Here is a 21,801-nt window from a genome sequence, read left to right as displayed (position 1 = left end):
CGTTTTTGGGAGCCCATGGAAAATGGGAGTAATTGAATGTTCAGGCAGTAGCCATTTGTAAATCTTATTGCTGATAACCCCCAATCTCTGTGCTTTATTGAGTATTTCAGTCATGTCATATTTAAAGGATAAAGTGGGGTCAGATCTTAAAGAAGTATATGTGCTAGTATCCCGTATAATAGACATTATCAACTTACAATACAAAGCAGTGTCTATGACTACTATACAGCCCCCTTTGTCCAACTGGCGGACTGTCAAGTTGTAATTACGTTGTAAATCTCTAACAGCCTGAGATTGGTCTCTACTCGGGTTACTTCGGTGGTTTGCACTCCGGGTTTCAGCATGTAATTTTTTCAAATCTTGTTCGACCAGAGTCTGAAAAAGGTCTAAGGCAGGAACCCTTGATTGGAGGGGATAATATGCCGGATTAGATGAAAGCACCTGCACATCCTCGTCCTTTATTTTATTCTCGGCAAAATTTTCTTCCTGAAGAGAAGTTAAAGTGAGTAAAGTACATTGTTCCATAAAGGAAAGAGACGCATTATTTTCCCTGGTACAATATGATTTTTTGCTGCCAGGATTGAGGTCATTTTGATTGTCTGAAAAAAAATGTCTTTTGACAGTAAGAAGACGAGTAAATTTATTGACATCTTTGATAGTCTCGAATAGATTGAAATTGCCAGTGGGAACAAAGTTTAAACCTTTAGCCAATGTTTCAATTTGTGTAGAGGATAGAATGGTGGGTACAGCTGGGGGCCCACGCGCTCTTTGACCGTCGAATCACCCCCAGCTGTAACATCTCATCGCTCTCCTGGTGCATAACCTGCTGCACCTGGTCAGAGATTCGATAGGGTGTTCGCCGTAGTGGGGTGTGATTCCCGGTGTCCACCTCGTGGACTGCGAACTCAGTCCTTCCAGGCCGGTTGGAGAAAACGGCCTCGAAGGGTTCCAGTGTGGTTTGCAACTGCAACCGCTGGGGTTCGATTAGTGAGGTGCTTACCTCCACATCCTCAATGGACCCACCGGCCTTGGCTTGGACCAGCATGTCCAGGAGGGTGTCTTCCTCCCCATCTTCGGGTAAGCTGCAGACCGGTATAACGAAAGGTTCACGTTCGTGATGAGCCTTCATCATGTTGACGTGAAAGGCCTTTCGCCTACCCCGAGCGTGGTCAAGCGTGACCACGTAGGTGACCGGGTTGAGCTGTTGGTGGACGACGTACGGGCCCTTCCAGGCTGCCTGAAGCTTATCCCTTGGTACGGGGACAAGCACCCCCACCTTTTTACCCATGTGGTAGGTCCGCTCCCGGGCGTTCTGGTCGTACCAGTGCTTCTGGTCAGCCAGAGCCTGCGTCATGTTGTCATAAACCAACTGCGTCAAGGTCTGCATCTTGTCACGGAAGCGCATGACATACTCCACTATAGACACTTCAGAAGGGTTCGGCTCCTCTTCCCAGGATTCTCTTACCAACCCAAGGGGTCCCCGGACTCGCCTGCCGTACAGAAGCTTGAAGGGGGAGAACCTCGTCGAGGCCTGCGGAACCTCTTGGTAAGCGAATAGCAGGTGTGGGAGATACCGCTTCCAGTCGCGCCCTTGGGTCTCAACCAGCATGCGTAGCATCTGTTTGAGGGCACCATTGAAGCGTTCACACAAGCCATTGGTCTGTGGGTGATACGCACTCGATACCAGGTGCTTCACCTGCATTCTCTTACAGAGAGCCTCCATTAGGCGAGACATAAATTGGGTCCCTTCATCAGTAAGCATCTCTCTGGGAAATCCTACACGTGAAAAGATGGCCAACAGGGCATCCACCACCTTATCTGCCCTAGTTAACGACAGAGCTACTGCCTCTGGGTACCGGGTAGCGTAGTCGACCACAGTAAGGATGTATTGCTTTCCAGAGCTGCTGGGGATGGCCAGCGGGCCCACAATGTCCACTGTGATTCTCTAGAAAGGCTGCTCTATCACTGGCAAAGGGATCAGGGGAGCCTTAAGAGCAGGCCCCGCCTTCCCCACTCGTTGACAGGTGATACAGGAGCAGCAGTAGTTTGACACATCTGTCCCCATCTTAGGCCAATAGAAGTGTTGAGACAGCCGGGCCTTAGTTTTGCTGATCCCCAAGTGTCCAGCTAGCGGGATCTCATGGGCCATCCGTAACAACTCAACCCAGAATTGCTGCGGGACGACCAGCTGTCTTTCCCTCAACCACTCCTTTTGCGAGTTTCCGGGTACTGTCTCCCGGTACCACCTTCCTCGTTCCCAGAACACCCTCTCCTTCTCAGTCACGGAGGTGGGCGTCTCAGCGAGTTGTCTCAAACTCTCTAGGCTCGCATCTGTGCGCAGAGCAGCCCGAAACTCCTGGCTAGGGGAAGCCAGAAGCGATGCCAGGGTCCCTTCCCCACGGGAACCCTTTTGGACCTGCTCTGGGTCCACCTCTGGTTCAGTCACAATGATGACTGAGGAGGGTCCGGAAGGCAGTTATCTGCGTTCCGGGCCCTCTGACTGTGGGTGACAGCAGCTACGTAGGCTGTCTCCCCGGGGATTTCTACAGACCCATCAGCCGGCGCTGCTATGGGCTCTACCTCCCCATCCACCCCCATTACCTCAGGAGCATTGCTACTTATGGGCCAGTTAACTTCCTCGGTGGCACTGGTCAATTGCATGGCATCACCTTCCCCACGGTTCCCATGCATCTCCCCATTTCCTGTAGCACCGACACTTGCCCCTGCTAGGGGTTCCTCAGCCGTCTCACTTCGCAGAGCGACATGGCTGAGCACTCCTGTACCTATGGACACATCAACTTTCACAGAAAAATCATTATCAGGCTCCGATGGCACATGTACAACATTTCCACCATCAATCTTAGGGAAAAAATGGTTATCAGATGCATCATTACAAGATAAAGCATGGTCAGGTAACACATGCGATTTCCCATCATCATCATGGTTAATGTTATCCTTATTTGCAGATTGGGGAGGGGTGTCAGGGACGTAGTATGCAACCATCCTCCCCAAACCAGTCCCCACCAACACATCAGTGGGCAAATTATCAGACAGCCCCACTTCCTTCACCCCGCTCCCGGCACCCCAATCAATATAAACCCGGGCCATTGGTAAGGGACAGCTGATGCCCCCAATCCCAGTGACAGTTAGGGTTTTCCCCGGAATGATTTCTTCAGGGGCTGCCAGTTCTGGTCGGATGAGGGTTCGTTCAGCCCCGGTGTCCTTGAGGCCTGTAGCAACATGGCCTCCCACAGTGACGTGCTGTACGTTGTCACACACCCTCCCAACCACACCACCCACCAAAAGAACTGCTGTGTTAGGCCCTGGGGCCTTGGTTGGGGGGTTCTTCTGCTTGTCTGGACATTGAGGACTGATATGACCAGTCCGTTTGCAGTAGAAACACTGGCGAGGTTCGGTGGTAGGTCTGGTGCTGTTGGCCATGGGGACAGGACCTCTGTTGTGTTGGCTGGCAGGGGTACTGGCGTTGGTTGCAGGCTTACCCCCTCTCCAGCTGGTGGTGACTGGCTTCCGCACTTCCGATCTACGGTTGGCCTCATAGGCATCGGCAATCTGCGCTGCTTTCGTCACGTCTTTGGGTTCTCTGTCCATAACGAACTGTCGCACGTCAGCTGGGCAAAGATGTAAGAACTGGTCTTTGATCATAAGGTCTCCCAGCTGCTCAAAGGTGGTCACTGACAGTCCTTGGATCCACTGGTTAAAGTGGGTCCTGAGTCCATGCATCACATCGCCGTAGCTGTCGTGTGGGCCACGTTGGAGGTTCTGGAACTTTCTACGTTAAACCTCAGGTGTAAGCTGGTACTTTGCTACCAGGGCCTGCTTGATGGCCTCATAGTCACCATTTTGTTCTTGAGGGAGGGCAGCAAACTCCTCCAGAGCTTTGCCTCTCAGCCCTGGTGTCAGGTATCGTGCCCATTCTTCTGTAGGCAGCTGGTACTGCCTGCAGGATTTCTCAAAGGCCCGCAGAAAAGTGTCCAAGTCCCCGTCCTTTTCCATAACAGGAAAGTGATCGGGCCGGGGCTTCGGTATCTGAGCACTGCTGGGCTGACGCCTGGACTGGGATGACCCCGGCATTGGCAGCCAGGCTATCTGAAACTGGTACTCCCGCTCCGCTTGCCGCTCGGCTCTCTCAGCCTCCCGCTCGGCTCTCTCAGCCTCTCGCTCGGCTCGGGCCTCGGCCTCCTGCCGGTATTGCTGAATCAGCTGTCGATGTCCCTCATGGTCGTCAGTGGGGAATTCTTTCAAGGCTGCCAGCAGGTGGGGGTCCAATTCGCCCTGGTTGTTAGTCGGGCCCGTATTCAGTGGTTGGACATCTGCTGCAGCACCATGTTCGCTTGTGCTGGCTTCTGCGGCCACTGGGCTCTGAGAGTGGTCTAGAGCGGCTTCCCATTGCACCAGATCTGCGACCAGTTGGGCTTTATTTTTGCCTGCAAAGTCAATGTGCTGTGACTTGCATAAGGCAGTAAGGGAGTCTCTGGTCTGCTGCTCATAAAAGGTTTCTCCCAGCACAACCATGGTTGCCAAATAAAAGATAGGACAGAAAAACAAAGAGAAAGGGAAGGGATAATTACCAGTACACACAATTGTCTCAGGACTAATAAACTGTTAAATATTAATTATAAATTGAATTATTCTTATTCTGTACTGAGCACATTGCTTCTTGCTGACATTACCAAAAGCTATTTCTGTGTATGTAGCTAAGAGTCAATGTCATATAAAGGGGAACACGTGGTCTGTTGGACATATAAATAACGTCTCTTAGGAGGGTGGGGGGCCTTTTGTCACGTGGGAGCTGCCACCTCCTGCCTTCACCATCATTCTCTATGGACGTCAGACAAGTCACACAAGGAAGCAACAGCTGGTGGCCATGATGATTTCAGAGTTCACACAGACGGGTTTTGCTATTCAGAACTTTGGGAAAGACGAGTAACAAGTGCTGATATATACAAATAGACAATCTGTTCGTAACTATTTCATCTACTTTTATGTTTTGCTGCAATGTGGTTTTTCTGTGGACAATTCAATAAACCACTACTTTTTTTATGAGAATATCATGACATTTTTTCTTTAAGCGTAAGCACCAGGTGAATAGCCCTGATTAAATAAATGTGCAATATAAGCATATTTAACATAAACACTGAGTTCGTTCTCCAAACGTATTTACGCAGAGTTCTCGCAAGAACTTTGCAAGTTTTTAGTGAGAGGAATGATCACACAAACCACATCACTAATGCTCTAAGATCCCACCACCTTGCCACCAATTTGTCACGATTCACACCGTGACCGTCACCCCCACGTCACAGATCGGGGTGACTTTAGGCCAACAGACGGCTATCACATGTGCAGGGGGGCTTATCTTAGTTATCCCTCTACTCCACAATGTGATGAAAAAACACACACAAGGCTATTGACCTTTTAGTTTACAGCAGGGGCTTATTTTAGGTATCCCACTGCTCTGCAATATACCACGAACTGCAGGGATTTATGTATATCCCGCTTACAGTTCCACTTGAAACTTGCAGCTCTCTGGCGCCCCCCTTACTCTCAGGTCAGATTAGGTACTGCACCTAGGGTAATTAGTCGCCAGAAAGGCTGCCTGCTATGTACTGGCTATTGGGCACGCTGCAGCAAGGCAATATAACTACTCCCACTCAGGCAGGAACAATAATTATCAACGCCGCAGTCGCTACAACAACTCTCAACTACCCAGTACAAACGTATGCTGCCACCAGCTTCGATTAAACGGGTCCGAAGCTAACCCAAATCAGTAGCGTAATTACCTTCAGAAGACTTAGGGTACGTTTTAGAACAGGAAGAACGAATCTAGTATTAAATATTATACTCCGTCAAAAGTTTCAGGAAGTGTTTATAAACAGTTATATAAAGATGTTACAATATGAGACAAATGAAAATATGTACAAGGTAATTATAAAAAAAAACAGGGATTACATGAGAAATCAACACTTACATGTGTGTTCAGAGAATTGCAGGCAACCAGGCTAGTTTCATATGTCCCAATGCATTAGGACTGGCAGTCAGGGCTTCCCAGGTAAAACTAAAACTGCTGGGGTCTGGCATAACTTATAAACCGCAGCCTGTGACATCACCAACAGGGCTGGCTTACCCAGACCCTCCTATCTCTTCAGTTTAACTAAATTTAACCTAAATTTGTCTAATGCCTGTAACTCCGCTACAGAACATGTCATAGTCATAACAAACCCAGCAGTCATCTCGTATTAACATTGGCATTCTAATGAGATCAAATATGTCCTATTTGTGATGCATAATTACAGAGAAATCCCTACTTTTTACCTGATGGAGTTAAAAGCTCATGTTTAGAGTGGCTGACAGAACAGCCGATGAATGTTAGCAATAGGTATTTATTATTCTCTTAGCCCAATTCGTTGGCCCAGAATCTTACAATATTAGAACAAAAATTCTTGCATTTACAGAAGGGAATCAGAACGGTTTTAGCTAGCACAACTTTCCACTGCAGCTATGCCAGTCTTAAATACCTTTCTTCCATAAAACTCCCCCACATGCATTGACAAGACAAGCTCTTGCCTGAGTGAAAGGGAAGGGGGGGGGGGGTTAGCCCACAGCCTGGGCTAACAAAAGAAACTAAACTTATATGATATTTCATACAATATCGTGACACTGCCTATGCGGCATCAATAGTAAAAAAATGTAATGTTAACAATAATAAAAAAAACAAAAACCTGATATATGCATTGTGCATTGTGAAATTACCCAGAAGACTCAGCGGTCTCGCGAGACCGCTAAGTCTTCTGGGTAATTTTGCAATGCATCCTGGGAACGGAAGATGGCGGCAGCGCCCATTGCCACAGCGCCGTTGGATCCCAGGGGTGAGTATGTAACTATTTTTTATTTTAATTCTTTTTTTTTTTTAACAGGGATATATGCCCGCAATGCTAAATAATGCGTGGGCTACATGGCTGCTATATACTACGTGGGCAGTACTATATACTACATGGCTGCTATATACCACGTGGGCAGTACTATATACTACATGGCTGCTATATACTACGTGGGCAGTACTATATACTACATGGCTGCTATATACTACAAGGGACTGGCCAATATACTACCTGTCTGTACTGTATACAACGTGGCTCTGTGCTGTATGCTATGTCGCTGTGCAATATACTATGTGGCTGGGCAATATACTATGTGGCTGGGCAATATAGTACGTGACTGGGCAATATACTACGTGACTGGGCAATATACTACGTGGCTGGGCAATATACTACGTGGCTGGGCAATATAATACGTGGCTGGGCAATATAGTATTATAGTGACTATTAATCATAGTAATAGGAGCTGGTGGCAGCGGAGTGTACTGAGCTTGTTGGATAAAGCTGGCAGTGTAGGAAAGGGGTTTATAAGTGTATTGCCTAGCTGCGGCTGGGAATAATTATATCACCCTCACTGCAGCGTGGCCAATAGCCGGTACATGTCCAGGCAGCCTTTCTGGTGACTACTTATCCTAGGTGTATTTCCCTGACTAACCTGAGGGTAAGGGGGCGCCAGAGAGCTGCAAGTTCCAAACCGGAAATGGGAAGTGGGATATAAACAAAGCTCATGAAGAAAGAACTGGGGCAACCAAACACCGGTTCGTGACAGCATCCAATTGAGCACTCAAGCAACTGCTACTTCTGCATGGTGGATCCTGCCAAACATTGCACAGTCAAGAACGTTATAAACAACACCAGGTTGCCCAAAGGGTAACCATAACGAAGAGATCCAGAATAGTATACAAAAAGGCTTTATTGGAAACAAAATAACATGCATAAAAATAGCCCAAGCACCATAACATAAGGTGGAGGCTATGTGCAGTACATCATATTAAGACTATCATTAAACATGGTAGTGGTATCACAGTAACATATTTGGTTCTGTAACTCTTAAGCTGCCTAAGCATGCCCAGAGTATAACATTAATAGTATATATAAACCATATGTGTGGCCATATCTACCTGCAGACTGCAGCACAGCGTTCCACCTCACCCCAACGTACGTTTCGCACCTGGCTTCTTCCAGGGGCGTGACTATGGAGGGTAACAGTGCGGGGTTTTATTCTAGCCCTCCGCCAATAATGAGCGGTCGGCAGGAGCATGTGTTCGGGAGTGAATTAGAGCGGTAACCGGGCAAATGCGGCGCTTGCGTCACTGCCTGCTTCCTGTAATAAAGGTCATTTCCGGACCTGCGCTCCCTGGAACGCTCGCTGGAACGCAAACAATCCAGGAGTGAGCGCCCCCGGAAATGAACAGGGCAGGAGGCGGCGCATGCGCACTGCCATGGAAACAGAAAGCTCCGCCGCAAATAGAAGAAAGAGAGGGGAGGAACCTATAACTGTCAGGCCGGATAGTGACCATTGTATTAACGGAACAGGGGGAGACAGGGATGGCATTATAAATGGGAAAGTGCTATCGTGACCAGGATTTTTACTAAAGAATTTCATAACCTACTAGCTGAAGAGCCCGGCGTTGCCTGGGCATAGTAAATATCTGTGGTTAGTTATAGCACCTCACTTCTCTTATTTTCCCATCACGCCTCTCATTTTCCCAATCACATCTTTCATTTTCCCCCTCACATCTCTCATTTTCTCCCTCACTCCTCTCATTCCCCCCTAACACTTGTCATTTCGACCTCACATCTGTCATTTTCCGATCACTCCACTATTTTCCCTCACTCCTCTCATTTTGCACTCACACCTTTTCATTTTCACCTCACACCTCTCATTTTCACCTCAGTATATACATGTTTGTCATCTCCCTTATATATAGTATACACCTGTATGTCATCTCCTGTATATAGTATATACCTGTATGTCATCTCCCCTGTATATAGTATATACCTGCTGTGTGTCATCTCCCCTGTTTATAGTATATACCTGTATGTCATCTCCTCCTGTATATAGTATACACCTGTGTGTCTTCTCCCCTGTATATAGTATATATCTGTGTGTCATCTCCTCCTGTATATAGTATATACCTGTATGTCATCTCCTCCTCTATATAGTATATACCTGTGTGTCATCTCCCCTGTATATAGTATATACCTGTGTGTCATCTCCTCCTGTATTAGACCTCGTTCACATGTTGTTTACTCAGTATTTTTACCTCAGTATTTGTAAGCTAAATTGGCAGCCTGATAAATCCCCAGCCAACAGGAAGCCCTCCCCCTGGCAGTATATATTAGCTCACACATACAGATAATAGACAGGTCATGTGACTGACAGCTGCCGTATTTCCTATATGGTACATTTGTTGCTCTTGTAGTTTGTCTGCTTATTAATCAGATTTTTATTTTTGAAGGATAATACCAGACTTGTGTGTGTTTTAGGGCGAGTTTCGTTTGTCAAGTTGTGTGTGTTGAGTTGCATGTGGCGACATGCATGTAGCGACTTTTGTGAGATGAGTTTTGTGTGGCAACATGCGTGTAGCAACTTTTTGTGTGTCGAGTTGCATGTGACAGGTTAGTGCAGCAAGTTGTGTGCAGCAAGTTTTGCGCATGGCGAGTTTTTGCGCGTGGCGAGTTTTATGTGTGGTGCCTTTTGCAAGTTTTGTGTGAGGCAACTTTTGCATGTGTTGCAACTTTTGTGCATGTGGCAATTTTTGCGCGTGTGCAAGTTTTGCGTGTGGTGAGTTTTCCATGAGGTGAGATTTGCACTTGTGGCGAGTTTTGCGTGAGCCTAGTTTTTGCATGTGGTGAGTTTTGCGCATGGCGAGTTTTGAGCGGCGACTTTTGTGTTTCGACTTTTATGTGGCGAGGTTGGTGTATGTGTGGTGAAATGTGTGCTGAGGGTAATATGTATTCAAGCATGTGGTACTGTGTGGCGCATTTTGTGTGTGTTCATATCCCCATGTGTGGTGAGTATCCCATGTCGGGGCCCCACCTTAGCAACTGTCCGGTATATACTCTTTGGCGCCATCACTCTCATTCTTTAAGTCCCCCTTGTTCACATCTGGCAGCTGTCAATTTGCCTCCAACACTTTTCCTTTCACTTTTCCCCATTATGTAGATAGGGGCAAAATTGTTTGGTGAATTGGAACGCGCGGGGTTAAAATTTCGCCTCACAACATAGCCTATGACGCTCTCGGGGTCCAGACGTGTGACCGTGCAAAATTTTGTGGCTGTAGCTGCGACGGTGCAGATGCCAATCCCGGACATACACACATACATACACACACACACACACACACATTCAGCTTTATATATTAGATGATATACATAGTATGTCATGGTTCACTTTCGGCACTTTTGTGATATACGGGGACATTATTTTATTATAATGAAACCCATTTCTATATAACAAGAACTACATGTTAAATGGGCACATCTTATGTGTTATGATATAAGGGCACGTTATATAGTTACACCATGCCCCCTTTTTGTAGTGTATGCACGATGTCACTTTAATGATGGTCACGATAGCACTTTACTTACTTTTATAATGTTTACATGGAGGAAAAGACCTTTCATATATCCTCTCCCAAGTATATACAATTATTCCCATTTATAATGCCATCCCTGTCTCCCCCTGTTCCGTTAATACAATGGTCACTATCCGGCCTGACAGTTATAGGTTCCTCCCCTCTCTTTCTTCTATTTGCGGCGGAGCTTTCTGTTTCCATGGCAGTGCGCATGCGCCGCCTCCTGCCCTGTTCATTTCCGGGGGCGCTCACTCCTGGATTGTTTGCGTTCCAGCGAGCGTTCCAGGGAGCGCAGGTCCGGAAATGACCTTTATTACAGGAAGCAGGCAGTGACGCAAGCGCCGCATTTGCCCGGTTACCGCTCTAATTCACTCCCGATCACATGCTCCTGCCGACCGCTCATTATTGGCGAAGGGCTAGAATAAAACCCCGCACTGTTACCCACCATAGTAACGCCCCTGGAAGAAGCCAGGTGCGAAACGTACGTTGGGGTGAGGTGGAACGCTGTGCTGCAGTCTGCAGGTAGATATGGCCACACATATGGTTTATATATACTATTAATGTTATACCCTGGGTATGCTTAGGCAGCTTAAGAGTTACAGAACCAAATATGTTACTGTGATACCACTACCATGTTTAATGATAGTCTTAATATGATGTACTGCACATAGCCTCCACCTTATGTTAGGGTGCTTGGGCTATTTTTATGCATGTTATTTTGTTTCCAATAAAGCCTTTTTGTATACTATTCTGGATCTCTTCGTTATGGTTACCCTTTGGGCAACCTGGTGTTGTTTATAGTGTATTGGAAGTGCCAGTATTATTTATATTGGACATTGGTGAACAGGCAAGAACGTGCCTCAAATTGTTTATCCAGACATTCCTTCTTCCATTACCCCAATACCACACTGCCCTGAGATGCCTGTTCCAACTCCCCCGAAGAGGAATCAGCCATCTTCAGGAAAAAGCAGCAAGTCGAACAGCGAGGAAGATATTGGAGATCAAGATTATGTTATCACAGATGCGTTTGAGGAGAGAAGGCCATACTTTCCTAACCAGAAAGTCATCTTACCAAGTCCAATGCTGAGCTTCTGACATCCAGGCTCAAGCAGTGGAGCTTGTTGGATGAAACCGTGCAAGCCACAGATCAAAGAAAGCATCAAACATTTTCCAACTCCTGTTGAGAAGATGGGTTGTGCTTCTGCAACAATGTGGCCGGGCTTTTTGAGGCTATAGATATCACCTGTAACCTGAAGGAATGGCGCCTATTCATAGACAGTTCATCCCGAAGCCTCAAAGCCGTGCTGCTTCACAACGGAAAAAACTACCCGTCTCTCCCTATGGCTCACTCTGTGTATCTCAAAGAGGACTAGACCAGTGTCAAGATGTTGCTGAGTGCCTTGAAGTATGATGACTATGAATATTGAAGGTCATCGGAGACTTCAAAATGGTGTCTTTCCTGATGGCCTTCAAGGCGGTTTCACAAAATTTCCTTTGCCTCTGGGACAGCCGTGACACTAAGGCGCACTATGACAGAAAGGACTTGTGAAGAAACTGATTCCTCCCACGTCACCAATCTGTGACGTAACTACACTCGGCCATTTCTCTCGGCAGGAGCTTCCGGCTCAGGTACAAAACGGGGTGTTCATGTCCAGTAGTGTCGACCGGGCTGAGCACAGCACCGAGGCCAAAGTCGCTGGCGTCGGTCTGTAGTACGAACGGCCACATGAAGTCGGCTGCCTGTAGTAAGGGAGAGCTAGAAAGGGCGGTTTTGAGTAAGCTATCTCGCAGGCGACTGTCCAGTCCACTGCGACAGGCAGCTTCTTCTTCTTTGTGAGGTCCGTCAGGGGCTTGGCAAGGGTACTATAGTGTGGAACAAACCTATAGTACACGGCGGTCCCCAAGAAGGACATCACCTGCTTCATGGTCCTGGGGGAGGGCCAGGAGGTGATGGCATCCACCTTCCCGGGCTCTGGCTTCAGAGCTCCCCCACCTACACGGTGTCCCAGGTAGTGGACCTCACTCATACCCAGCTGGCATTTCTCCGGCTTAATGGTCAAGCCTGCTAGCTGGATCCGCTCGAGCACCTGCGCCAGGTTCTCTAGGTGATCCTCCCAGGCGCGACTGAAGATGGCAATGTCATCCAGGTATGCGGTCGCATACCCTTGCAGTGCCTCGAGCAGCGTGTTGACCATCCGCTGAAAAGTGGCAGGGGCATTCTTCATGCCGAAGGGATCACCGTGGACTTGTACAGTCCAAATGGGGTGATAAAGGCATCGCGTTCCCGTGCCTTAGAGGTCAGGGGAATCTGCCAATATCCCCTGCTCAAATCCATGATGGTCAGTTACTTGGCCCCGGCCAGCTGATTGAGCAGGTCATCTATGCGCAGCATTGGGTACGCATCGGTGACCGTCACAGCATTGAGCCCCCGGTAGTCCACGCAGAACCGTATCATGTTCTTGTGGAAGGTCTTCCTCTTCCACGGGCGTGGCCCAGGGTGACCAGATAGGTGACGGCGTTGAGCTGCTGGTGCATGAGGTATGGACTCTCCCAGGCCGCCTGAAGCTTGTTTTGTGGGACGGGGACCAGTACCCACACCTTTTGACCCACCTGGTAGGTCCTCTCACAAGCATTCTGGTCAGCTTGGGCCTGGGCCACATTGTCATGCACCAGCCGTGTCAAGGCCGTCATTCTGTCTCGGAAGCGCGCAACATACTCAATGACCAACACTCCAGGGGTGGCCAAATCTCCTTCCCATGCTTCCTTCACCAGGGCAAGGGGCCCCTGCACACATCGCCCATACAGGAGCTTAAAGGGGGAGAACCCCGTTGAGGCCTGTGGAACCTCCCGGTACGCGAATAGAAGGTGTCGGAGATACCTCTTCCAGTCTCTCCCGTGGGAGTCGACCAACATCTTAAGCATCTGTTTTAAGGTGCCATTGAACCACTCACGGGCCATTGATCTGTGGGCGACACGGGCTGGCTACCAGATGTTGCACCTGTATCTGCTTACAGAGAGACTCCATCAGCTGTGACATGAACTGGGTCCCTCGGTCGGTGAGCATATCTTGGGGAAACCCCACTCTGGAGAAGATCTCCAGTAAGGCAGTGGCCACTTTGTCAGCCCGAATGGACGACAAAGCTACCGCCTCCGGGTACCGGGTGGCATAGTCCACTACCGTTAATATGAAGCATTTTCTGGAGCGGTTGGGAGTGGACAGAGGTCCAATGACATCCACAGCCACCCTCGAGAAAGGCTCTTCAATGATGGGCAGAGCTACCAGTGGGGCTTTGGGGAGCCGCCCCGCCTTCCCCACCCTCTGACAGGTGTCACATGAACGGCAGTAGGCAATTACCTCGGTCCTCATTCCAGGCCAGTAAAATGCTGCGCTAGCCTGGCCCTGGTTCTAGCGATCCCTAGGTGTCTGACCATGGGAATCTCGTGTGCTATCTGCAACAATTCCACCCTGAACGGATAGGGTACCACTAACTGTCGGTTCCTGGGCCACGCCTCCGGTGAAGCCTGCTGGACCGTTACCCGGTACAGCCGTCCTTGGCCCCAGACCACTCGTGGTCTGACTCCCCGGGAGGCTGTGCCGCCTTCTCCTTGAGAGCTTTCAGGCTAGCGTCAGCTTCCAACGCTGCCTGAAATCCCTGACTCGATGTGGCGAGAATGGACGACACTGGCACATCCACTGTCAGCTCCCCGGGACCTGTCTCCTGGCTGCTGTCTGACTCGGCAGCCACTTGTATATTTGTATTTATATTTCGATTGTCGGCAGCCACTTGGTCGGAGAGGGGTAAGCCGTCGGACCTCTGCGAGGCTCCTTGGGCTCCAGCGCTCCCACTCCTGGTGACAGTGGCCACGACCAGCGCCTGCTTCCCCTCGGCTCCTGACAAAGTTGCCAGGTCAGGCAGACTTCCCTGGCCTCCTGACATCCCGGGTGTGGGGAACTCCTGTCCTGGGGTCTTACCTGGTGGCTCCTCTCCCAGGATGCCCCCTCCCCCCATGGCCTGTTCCTCTTCCTGCAGAGGCCCTAGACTCAGCAGGCTGGATTCACTTAGGAGCCCTACACTGCCCATAGCAGCCCTTCCCTCCGCCTCTGAGCTCTCCCCTACAGCTATGATGTCCTCAGTCCACGCTATGGTGCAATAAAGGACTTTTTCATCGCAGCACAAGCTGGTGAGTGCCACATTTTCTTCTTTCTTTGTATATGTTTGTATATCATTATGTTATTGAGTACATATAACAATATTATTATTATATTATTATGGACATTAAATTATTTTACCAAGAAAAGAAGAAAGAAGATCTTATTATCTACTATATAATTGTCTAAGGGTCACTTCCGTCTGTCCTTCTGTCACGGCTATTCATTCGCTGATTGGTCTCGCCAGCTACCTGTCATGGCTGCCGCGACCAATCAGCGACGGGCACAGTCCGGAAGAAAATGGCAGCTCCTTACTCCCCGCAGTTAGTGCCTGTCGCCCGCATACTCTCCTCTGGTCACCGCTAACACAGGGTTAATGTCGGCGGTAACGGACCGAGTCATGCCACGGGTAACGCACTCCGTTACCGCCGCTATTAACCCTGTGTGTCCCCAACTTTTTACTATTGACGCTGCCTATGCGGCATCAATAGTAAAAAAATGTAATGTTAAAAATAATAATAAAAAAAAACCTGCTATACTCACCCTCCGTAGTCGCTCGCGCCGGCCGCCATCTTCCGTTGCTGGTTCCGGTGGCAAAGATGGTATGGGAGAAGGACCTGCCTTGACGTCACGGTCATGTGACTGTGACGTCATCACAGGCCCTGCGCGCCTGCGCTAGAAAGACCTGCCATGACGTCACGGTCATGTGACCGCGACGTCATCACAGGTCCTGCACTCATACCAACCCTGGGACCGGAAGCTGTCGTGGACTACAAGGGGCCCTCGGAAAGGTGAGTATATGTTTATTTTTTAAACTGTGACAAAACTGGCTGGGCAATATACTACGTGACTGGCCAATATACTACGTGGCTCTATGCTATATACTACTTCGCTGTGCAATATACTACGTGGCTCTGTGCTGTATACTACGTCACTGGGCAATATACTACGTGACTGGCCAATATACTACATGGCTCTGTGCAGTATACTACGTCACTGTGCAATATACTACGTGGCTCTGTGCTGTATACTACGTCACTGGGCAATATACTACGTAGCTGGGCAATATACTACGTGACTGGCCAATATACTACGTAGCTGGGCAATATACTACGTCGCTGTGCAATATACTACGTAACTGGGCAATATACTACGTGGCTCTGTGCTGTATACTACGTCACTGGGCAATATACTACGTGGTTGGGCAATATACTACGTGGTTGGGCAATATACTACGTTGCTGGGCAATATAATACGTGACTGGGCAATATACTACGTGACTGGGCAATATACTACGTGTTTGGGCAATATACTACGTGGTTGGGCAATATACTACGTGGCTGTGCAATATACTACGTGGCTGTGCAATATACTACGTGGACATGCATATTCTAGAATACCCGATGCGTTAGAATCGGGCCACCATCTAGTATATATATATATATATATATAATCATGGCTTAGGAGGGGTGAGCGGTCACTTTGGTCCTCCTCCAGATGTCACCTTCATTCTCTACAGACTCCCGACAGATGGAATGAACAGCTGGTAGCTGTGCTTATGAAGACTTCTACCATACTCCATGACAGGGACAGACTCCATTTACCATTCAGAATTTCAGGAAAGATGAAGAACAAACGTTGATATGGACAAATGGACAATCTGTTCGTAACTACTTTACCTATTTTAGGTTTTGCTGCAACGCGTTGTTTTTCTTTACAAACAGCGTCTCCTAAACCCAGGGGGTAGGTGGATCCTCCAGTTTGTAAATTCTATAGAAAAGAGCTTTCAATGACCAAAGTTATTTGAACAATTTTGGGTGGAGGAGAATGTTGTGGTCTAGAGGCAAAATGGTGATCATGGTAATACGGCCGGACTACACCACCGATAAAGCAGCCACAGCCGGTGATGAGAAGAATCTGTGACTTCTCTGCATTTAGTGCTTACTACTCACCTGGGTAGCCATATGTAGGAATCTCCTCTTTACACCACTCATCCCCCCTCACATATGTCTCTGTAGTATTAATATGGGACAGATCTTCACCCTGAAACAAATATTATTAAAGTCACCGACAGATGGAGAAGTCACATCTATGATCAGCTCTAATCCTGCCATCTCCACCGCTCTCATTACACAAGTATAAAACATATAATACTGGTGGATAAAACAAGACTGAGCACAAGACCTTCACCGGCATCTACACATCATAGGGGAGATCTCCTGACACCTTCTCTCCATCTACCTGATGATCCTGAGGAGCATTGGGATCTTCTTGGTTACAGTCCTGTGGAAGAAGAGGACGGGGACATCTCTCTGGTGTTGTCCTCTTACTGGATAGATCTGGAGGAAACACATACAGGGAGTGAATTCATTCTTTACATACAGATAATTATAGGCCGTGTGTATTTAGTCCTATTACCTGGAGATGTGAGGGGCTGGGGAACCTCCATTATGACGTTTTTGTACAGATCTCTGTGTCCTTCTAAATACTCCCACTCCTCCATGGAGAAATAGACGGCGACATCCTGACACCTTATAGGAACCTGACACATACAATGATACCGTAATGCCCCCGATCCCTTCATAGTGTTACTGTATAATATCCCAGCATTCCCAGCAGTGTCACCTCTCCAGTCAGCAGCTCAATCATCTTGTAGGTGAGTTCTAGGATCTTCTGGTCATTGATGTCCTCATGGATCAGGAGGTGAGATGGAGGCCCCATGATTGGGCTCAGGGGTCTTCCCCATCCCTCAGACGCAGGGTCCTGACAGCGATCATTAGAGGTCTTCTTCACCACTGTGTAATCCTGGTAATGGAGAGACACATTAATAAATCTCACTACAGACATTTCCAGAGTCCTCATCTCTCCAGTTCTGTCCATCTGTTATTGCCATAGATAAGAATGATGTAATGTGACGTCATCAGAATCTCTCACCTCTCCAGTAAGCCGGAAGAGGATCTCTAGGGTGAGGTGTAATATCCTCTCCGCCATGTTGTCTCTGTCCATATCCATCTTTGATGGGTAAATCAGGAAAATGTTCTTTTGTAGAAGATCTTCACTGAGAGGATCCGATATTGTAGAGACCTGAATGAGAAGATGAGCCGATGTAACATCATAAGAATCCTGTGTAATAATACAACTACTGGAGATAATAAGGGAAACATATGAGATTTATTATTTTACAGTATTTAGTTTCCTTCTTTACATCTACTAATAATACCTATATATTTAGGCCACAGACAACAAGCAGTTTCTTCCTCGGAGTCGGCAGCTGAATACGTTTCTCATAGACTCATCTTCCATAACGCTAATTCTCGTCTCATTTACCGACCCTGGAATCGGCATTAGCAATACTGCAGGAGATATTCATTACACGCGACATGAGAAATAACTACTTCATGATGAGGACGACATCTTCATCTTCTACTACGGCTCTAGAAACATATTTGTCCAGAGTCGGTCACTGACTCCATCACCACCGGCCGTCTATATGAAGGTTTCCCGTCTTCCCCGCACTGTAATCTTCTATCACATTAGATCTCAGGTCTGACAGAGTTTGGCTGAATGCCCCCCACCCCCAAGTACTCGATAGTATGGGGCGGCCTAGTTATTACGATACTTACATGCCTAATAATGGTGTCTGGGCTGCAATGTATGAAGGTCTATTAGGCCGGGCCAGAGGCAGCGTCCAATAAGTTACCTTTTACCGCCCCCATACACATTAGACTAAAGTTCCATGAAATCACTGATTTCGGGGGTTTGGGCGACTATATAATGTATTTGGGGGCCTCCCGACAGATGATGTCAGGGCAGAGAAGGATCTGACATCCTGAATTTCAGAGGATAATCCGTTTGTTCTTCCTATAGATAATCCTCCGCTAGAGGAGTCTGGAGGCGACTCTCTCATACAGACCACAGGAAAGCTGGAATATTTGTGTGTATGGGGGAGTCGGGAGAGATGGCCATCTGACAAATGACCGTTCAGCCAACTCTTATCTCATGTGTATGGGGCCGTTAGTATTACACTGACAGCAGTGATAATAACCGACACTACAGTAGTACAGGGCATCACCGGAGCCATCAGAGGCTTGTATGTGGTATGATCGCACTGATCAGAGGGGTTTAACAAAGGGTTAAAGTGAAAAACATCATAGTTTCAGCAACAAGAAATATCCATCACTATATGGAAAGCAGAGTCACTGCACAATGTTAGTTAAGTCTCGTCCATAACTACTTTATTATACTCTATTATCCTGGACACAGTGGAGGAGATAGAAATCACAGGTCTGACAGCAACAGCTGGAATTGGGCCCTCAAGCGTAAAGAAAAAAAATCTATCTATATATATAAAGCTGAGTGTATGTATGTATGTATGTATGTGTGTGTGTCAAGCCACACCCATTCCACATAGAAACCAATCACTAATCATCTTTTATTTCACCAGAGCTGTTTAGAAGAAGCAGGGCTGTGATTGGTTGCTGTGAGCAACAGTTTTCCCACTCCACAACACCTCAGCAGACACTGACCGGGTGGGAGAAATCTAGCATCCCTGGGAACATAAGCTACAGCCATTCTCTGCCCCCCAGAAAGGAGCAGAGAGTGTTATGAAAGGCAATTCAGTATCACAATGGACATGGAGGTCAGAGCACATACAGTGATCTGACAATAACCCAAAATAATAGAACGAGCTCTGAGACGTGGGAACTCTGCAGACCGCAATCCCTGATCCTCTCCAAACACAACTAGAGGCAGCCGTGGATTGCGCCTAAAGCTCCCTATGCAACTCGGCACAGCCTGAGAAACAACTAGCCTGAAGATAGAAAAAATAAGCCTACCTTGCCTCAGAGAAATACCCCAAAGGAAAAGGCAGCCCCCCACATATAATGACTGTGAGTAAGATGAAAAGACAAACGTAGGGATGAAATAGATTCAGCAAAGTGAGGCCCGATATTCTAGACAGAACGAGGATAGGAAAGATAACTTTGCGGTCTACACAAAACCCTAAAGAAAACCACGCAAAGGGGAAAAAGACCCTCCGTACCGAACTAACGGCACGGAGGTACACCCTTTGCGTCCCAGAGCTTCCAGCAAAACAAATAGACAAGCTGGACAGAAAAAATAGCAACAAATAGCAAAGAAGCACTTAGCTATGCAGAGCAGAAGGCCACAGGAATGACCCAGAGAAACACAAGTCCAACACTGGAACATTGACAGGAAGCATGAATCAAAGCATTAGGTGGGGTTAAGTAGAGAAGCACCTAACGACCTCACCAGATCACCTGAGGAAGGAAACTCAGAAGCAGCAGTACCAGTTTCCTCCACAAACGGAAGCTCCCAGAATCAGCTGAAGTACCACTTGTGACCACAGGAGGGAGCTCTGCCACAGAATTCACAACAGTACCCCCCCTTGAGGAGGGGTCACCGAACCCTCACCAGAGCCCCCAGGCCGACCAGGATGAGCCTCATGAAAGGCACGAACAAGATCGGGAGCATGGACATCAGAGGCAAAAACCCAGGAATTATCCTCCTGAGCATAACCCTTCCATTTAACCAGATACTGGAGTTTCCGTCTTGAAACACAAGAATCCAAAATCTTCTCCACAATATACTCCAATTCCCCCTCCACCAAAACCGGGGCAGGAGGGTCAACAGATGGAACCATAGGTGCCACGTATCTCCGCAACAATGACCTATGGAAGACGTTATGTATGAAAAAAGAATCTGGGAGGGTCAGACGAAAAGACACAGGATTAATAACCTCAGAAATCCTATAAGGACCAATGAAACGAGGTTTAAACTTCGGAGAGGAAACCTTCATAGGAATATGACGAGAAGATAACCAAACCAGATCCCCAACACGAAGTCGGGGACCCACACGGCATCTGCGATTAGCGAAACGTTGAGCCTTCTCCTGGGACAGGGTCAAATTGTCCACTACATGAGTCCAAATCTGCTGCAACCTGTCCACCACAGTATCCACACCAGGACAGTCCGAAGACTCAACCTGTCCTGAAGAGAAACGAGGATGGAACCCAGAATTGCAGAAAAATGGCGAAACCAAGGTAGCCGAGCTGGCCCGATTATTAAGGGCGAACTCAGCCAAAGGCAAAAAGGACACCCAGTCATCCTGATCGGCAGAAACAAAGCATCTCAGATAGGTTTCCAAGGTCTGATTGGTTCGTTCGGTCTGGCCATTAGTCTGAGGATGAAAAGCCGAGGAAAAAGACAAGTCAATGCCCATCCTACCACAAAAGGCTCGCCAAAACCTCAAAACAAACTGGGAACCTCTGTCAGAAACGATATTCTTTGGAATGCCATGCAAACGAACCACATGCTGGAAGAACAAGGGCACCAAATCAGAGGAGGAAGGCAACTTGGACAAGGGTACCAGATGGACCATCTTAGAAAAGCGATCACAGACAACCCAAATGACTGACATCTTTTGAGAGACGGGAAGATCTGAAATAAAATCCATAGAGATATGTGTCCAAGGTCTCTTCGGGACCGGCAAGGGCAAAAGCAACCCACTGGCACGAGAACAGCAGGGCTTAGCCCGAGCACAAATCCCACAGGACTGCACAAAAGAACGCACATCCCGCGACAGAGATGGCCACCAAAAGGATCTAGCCACTAACTCTCTGGTACCAAAGATTCCAGGATGACCAGCCAACACCGAACAATGAACCTCAGAGATCACTTTATTTGTCCACCTATCCGGGACAAACAGTTTCTCCGCTGGACAACGATCAGGTTTGTTAGCCTGAAATTTTTGCAGCACCCGCCGCAAATCAGGGGAGATGGCAGACACAATTACTCCTTCCTTGAGGATACCCGCCGGCTCAGATAAACCCGGAGAGTCGGGCACAAAACTCCTAGACAGAGCATCCGCCTTCACATTTTTAGAGCCCGGAAGGTACGAAATCACAAAGTCAAAACGGGCGAAAAACAGCGACCAACGAGCCTGTCTAGGATTCAAACGCTTAGCAGACTCGAGATAAGTCAGGTTCTTATGATCAGTCAATACCACCACGCGATGCTTAGCTCCTTCAAGCCAATGACGCCACTCCTCGAATGCCCACTTCATGGCCAGCAACTCTCGGTTGCCCACATCATAATTCCGCTCAGCAGGCGAAAACTTCCTGGAAAAAAAAGCGCATGGTTTCATCACTGAACAATC

At 47.9% G+C, this 21,801-nt stretch overlaps 1 protein-coding gene across 2 annotated transcripts in view; it reads right to left on the bottom strand.

The window, feature by feature from the left end:
- LOC138662821 (oocyte zinc finger protein XlCOF22-like) overlaps window positions 1–21,801 on the bottom strand; it is a 71,823-nt gene that overhangs the window by 8,222 nt on the left and 41,800 nt on the right. For both annotated transcript variants that reach the window (XM_069748785.1, XM_069748786.1), the window contains exons 2-6: window positions 17,559–17,708; window positions 17,250–17,429; window positions 17,043–17,166; window positions 16,866–16,963; window positions 16,577–16,667 (exon numbers count right to left, since the gene is read on the bottom strand). In XM_069748785.1, the coding sequence (XP_069604886.1) occupies window positions 16,577–16,667; window positions 16,866–16,963; window positions 17,043–17,166; window positions 17,250–17,429; window positions 17,559–17,708 (643 nt within the window). The remainder of the gene's footprint in view (window positions 1–16,576; window positions 16,668–16,865; window positions 16,964–17,042; window positions 17,167–17,249; window positions 17,430–17,558; window positions 17,709–21,801) is intronic.

Source organism: Ranitomeya imitator, chromosome 2 (genome assembly GCF_032444005.1).
Source record: "Ranitomeya imitator isolate aRanImi1 chromosome 2, aRanImi1.pri, whole genome shotgun sequence".
Lineage (NCBI taxonomy): Eukaryota > Metazoa > Chordata > Amphibia > Anura > Dendrobatidae > Ranitomeya > Ranitomeya imitator.
This window is presented reverse-complemented; position numbering and strand designations above follow the sequence as displayed.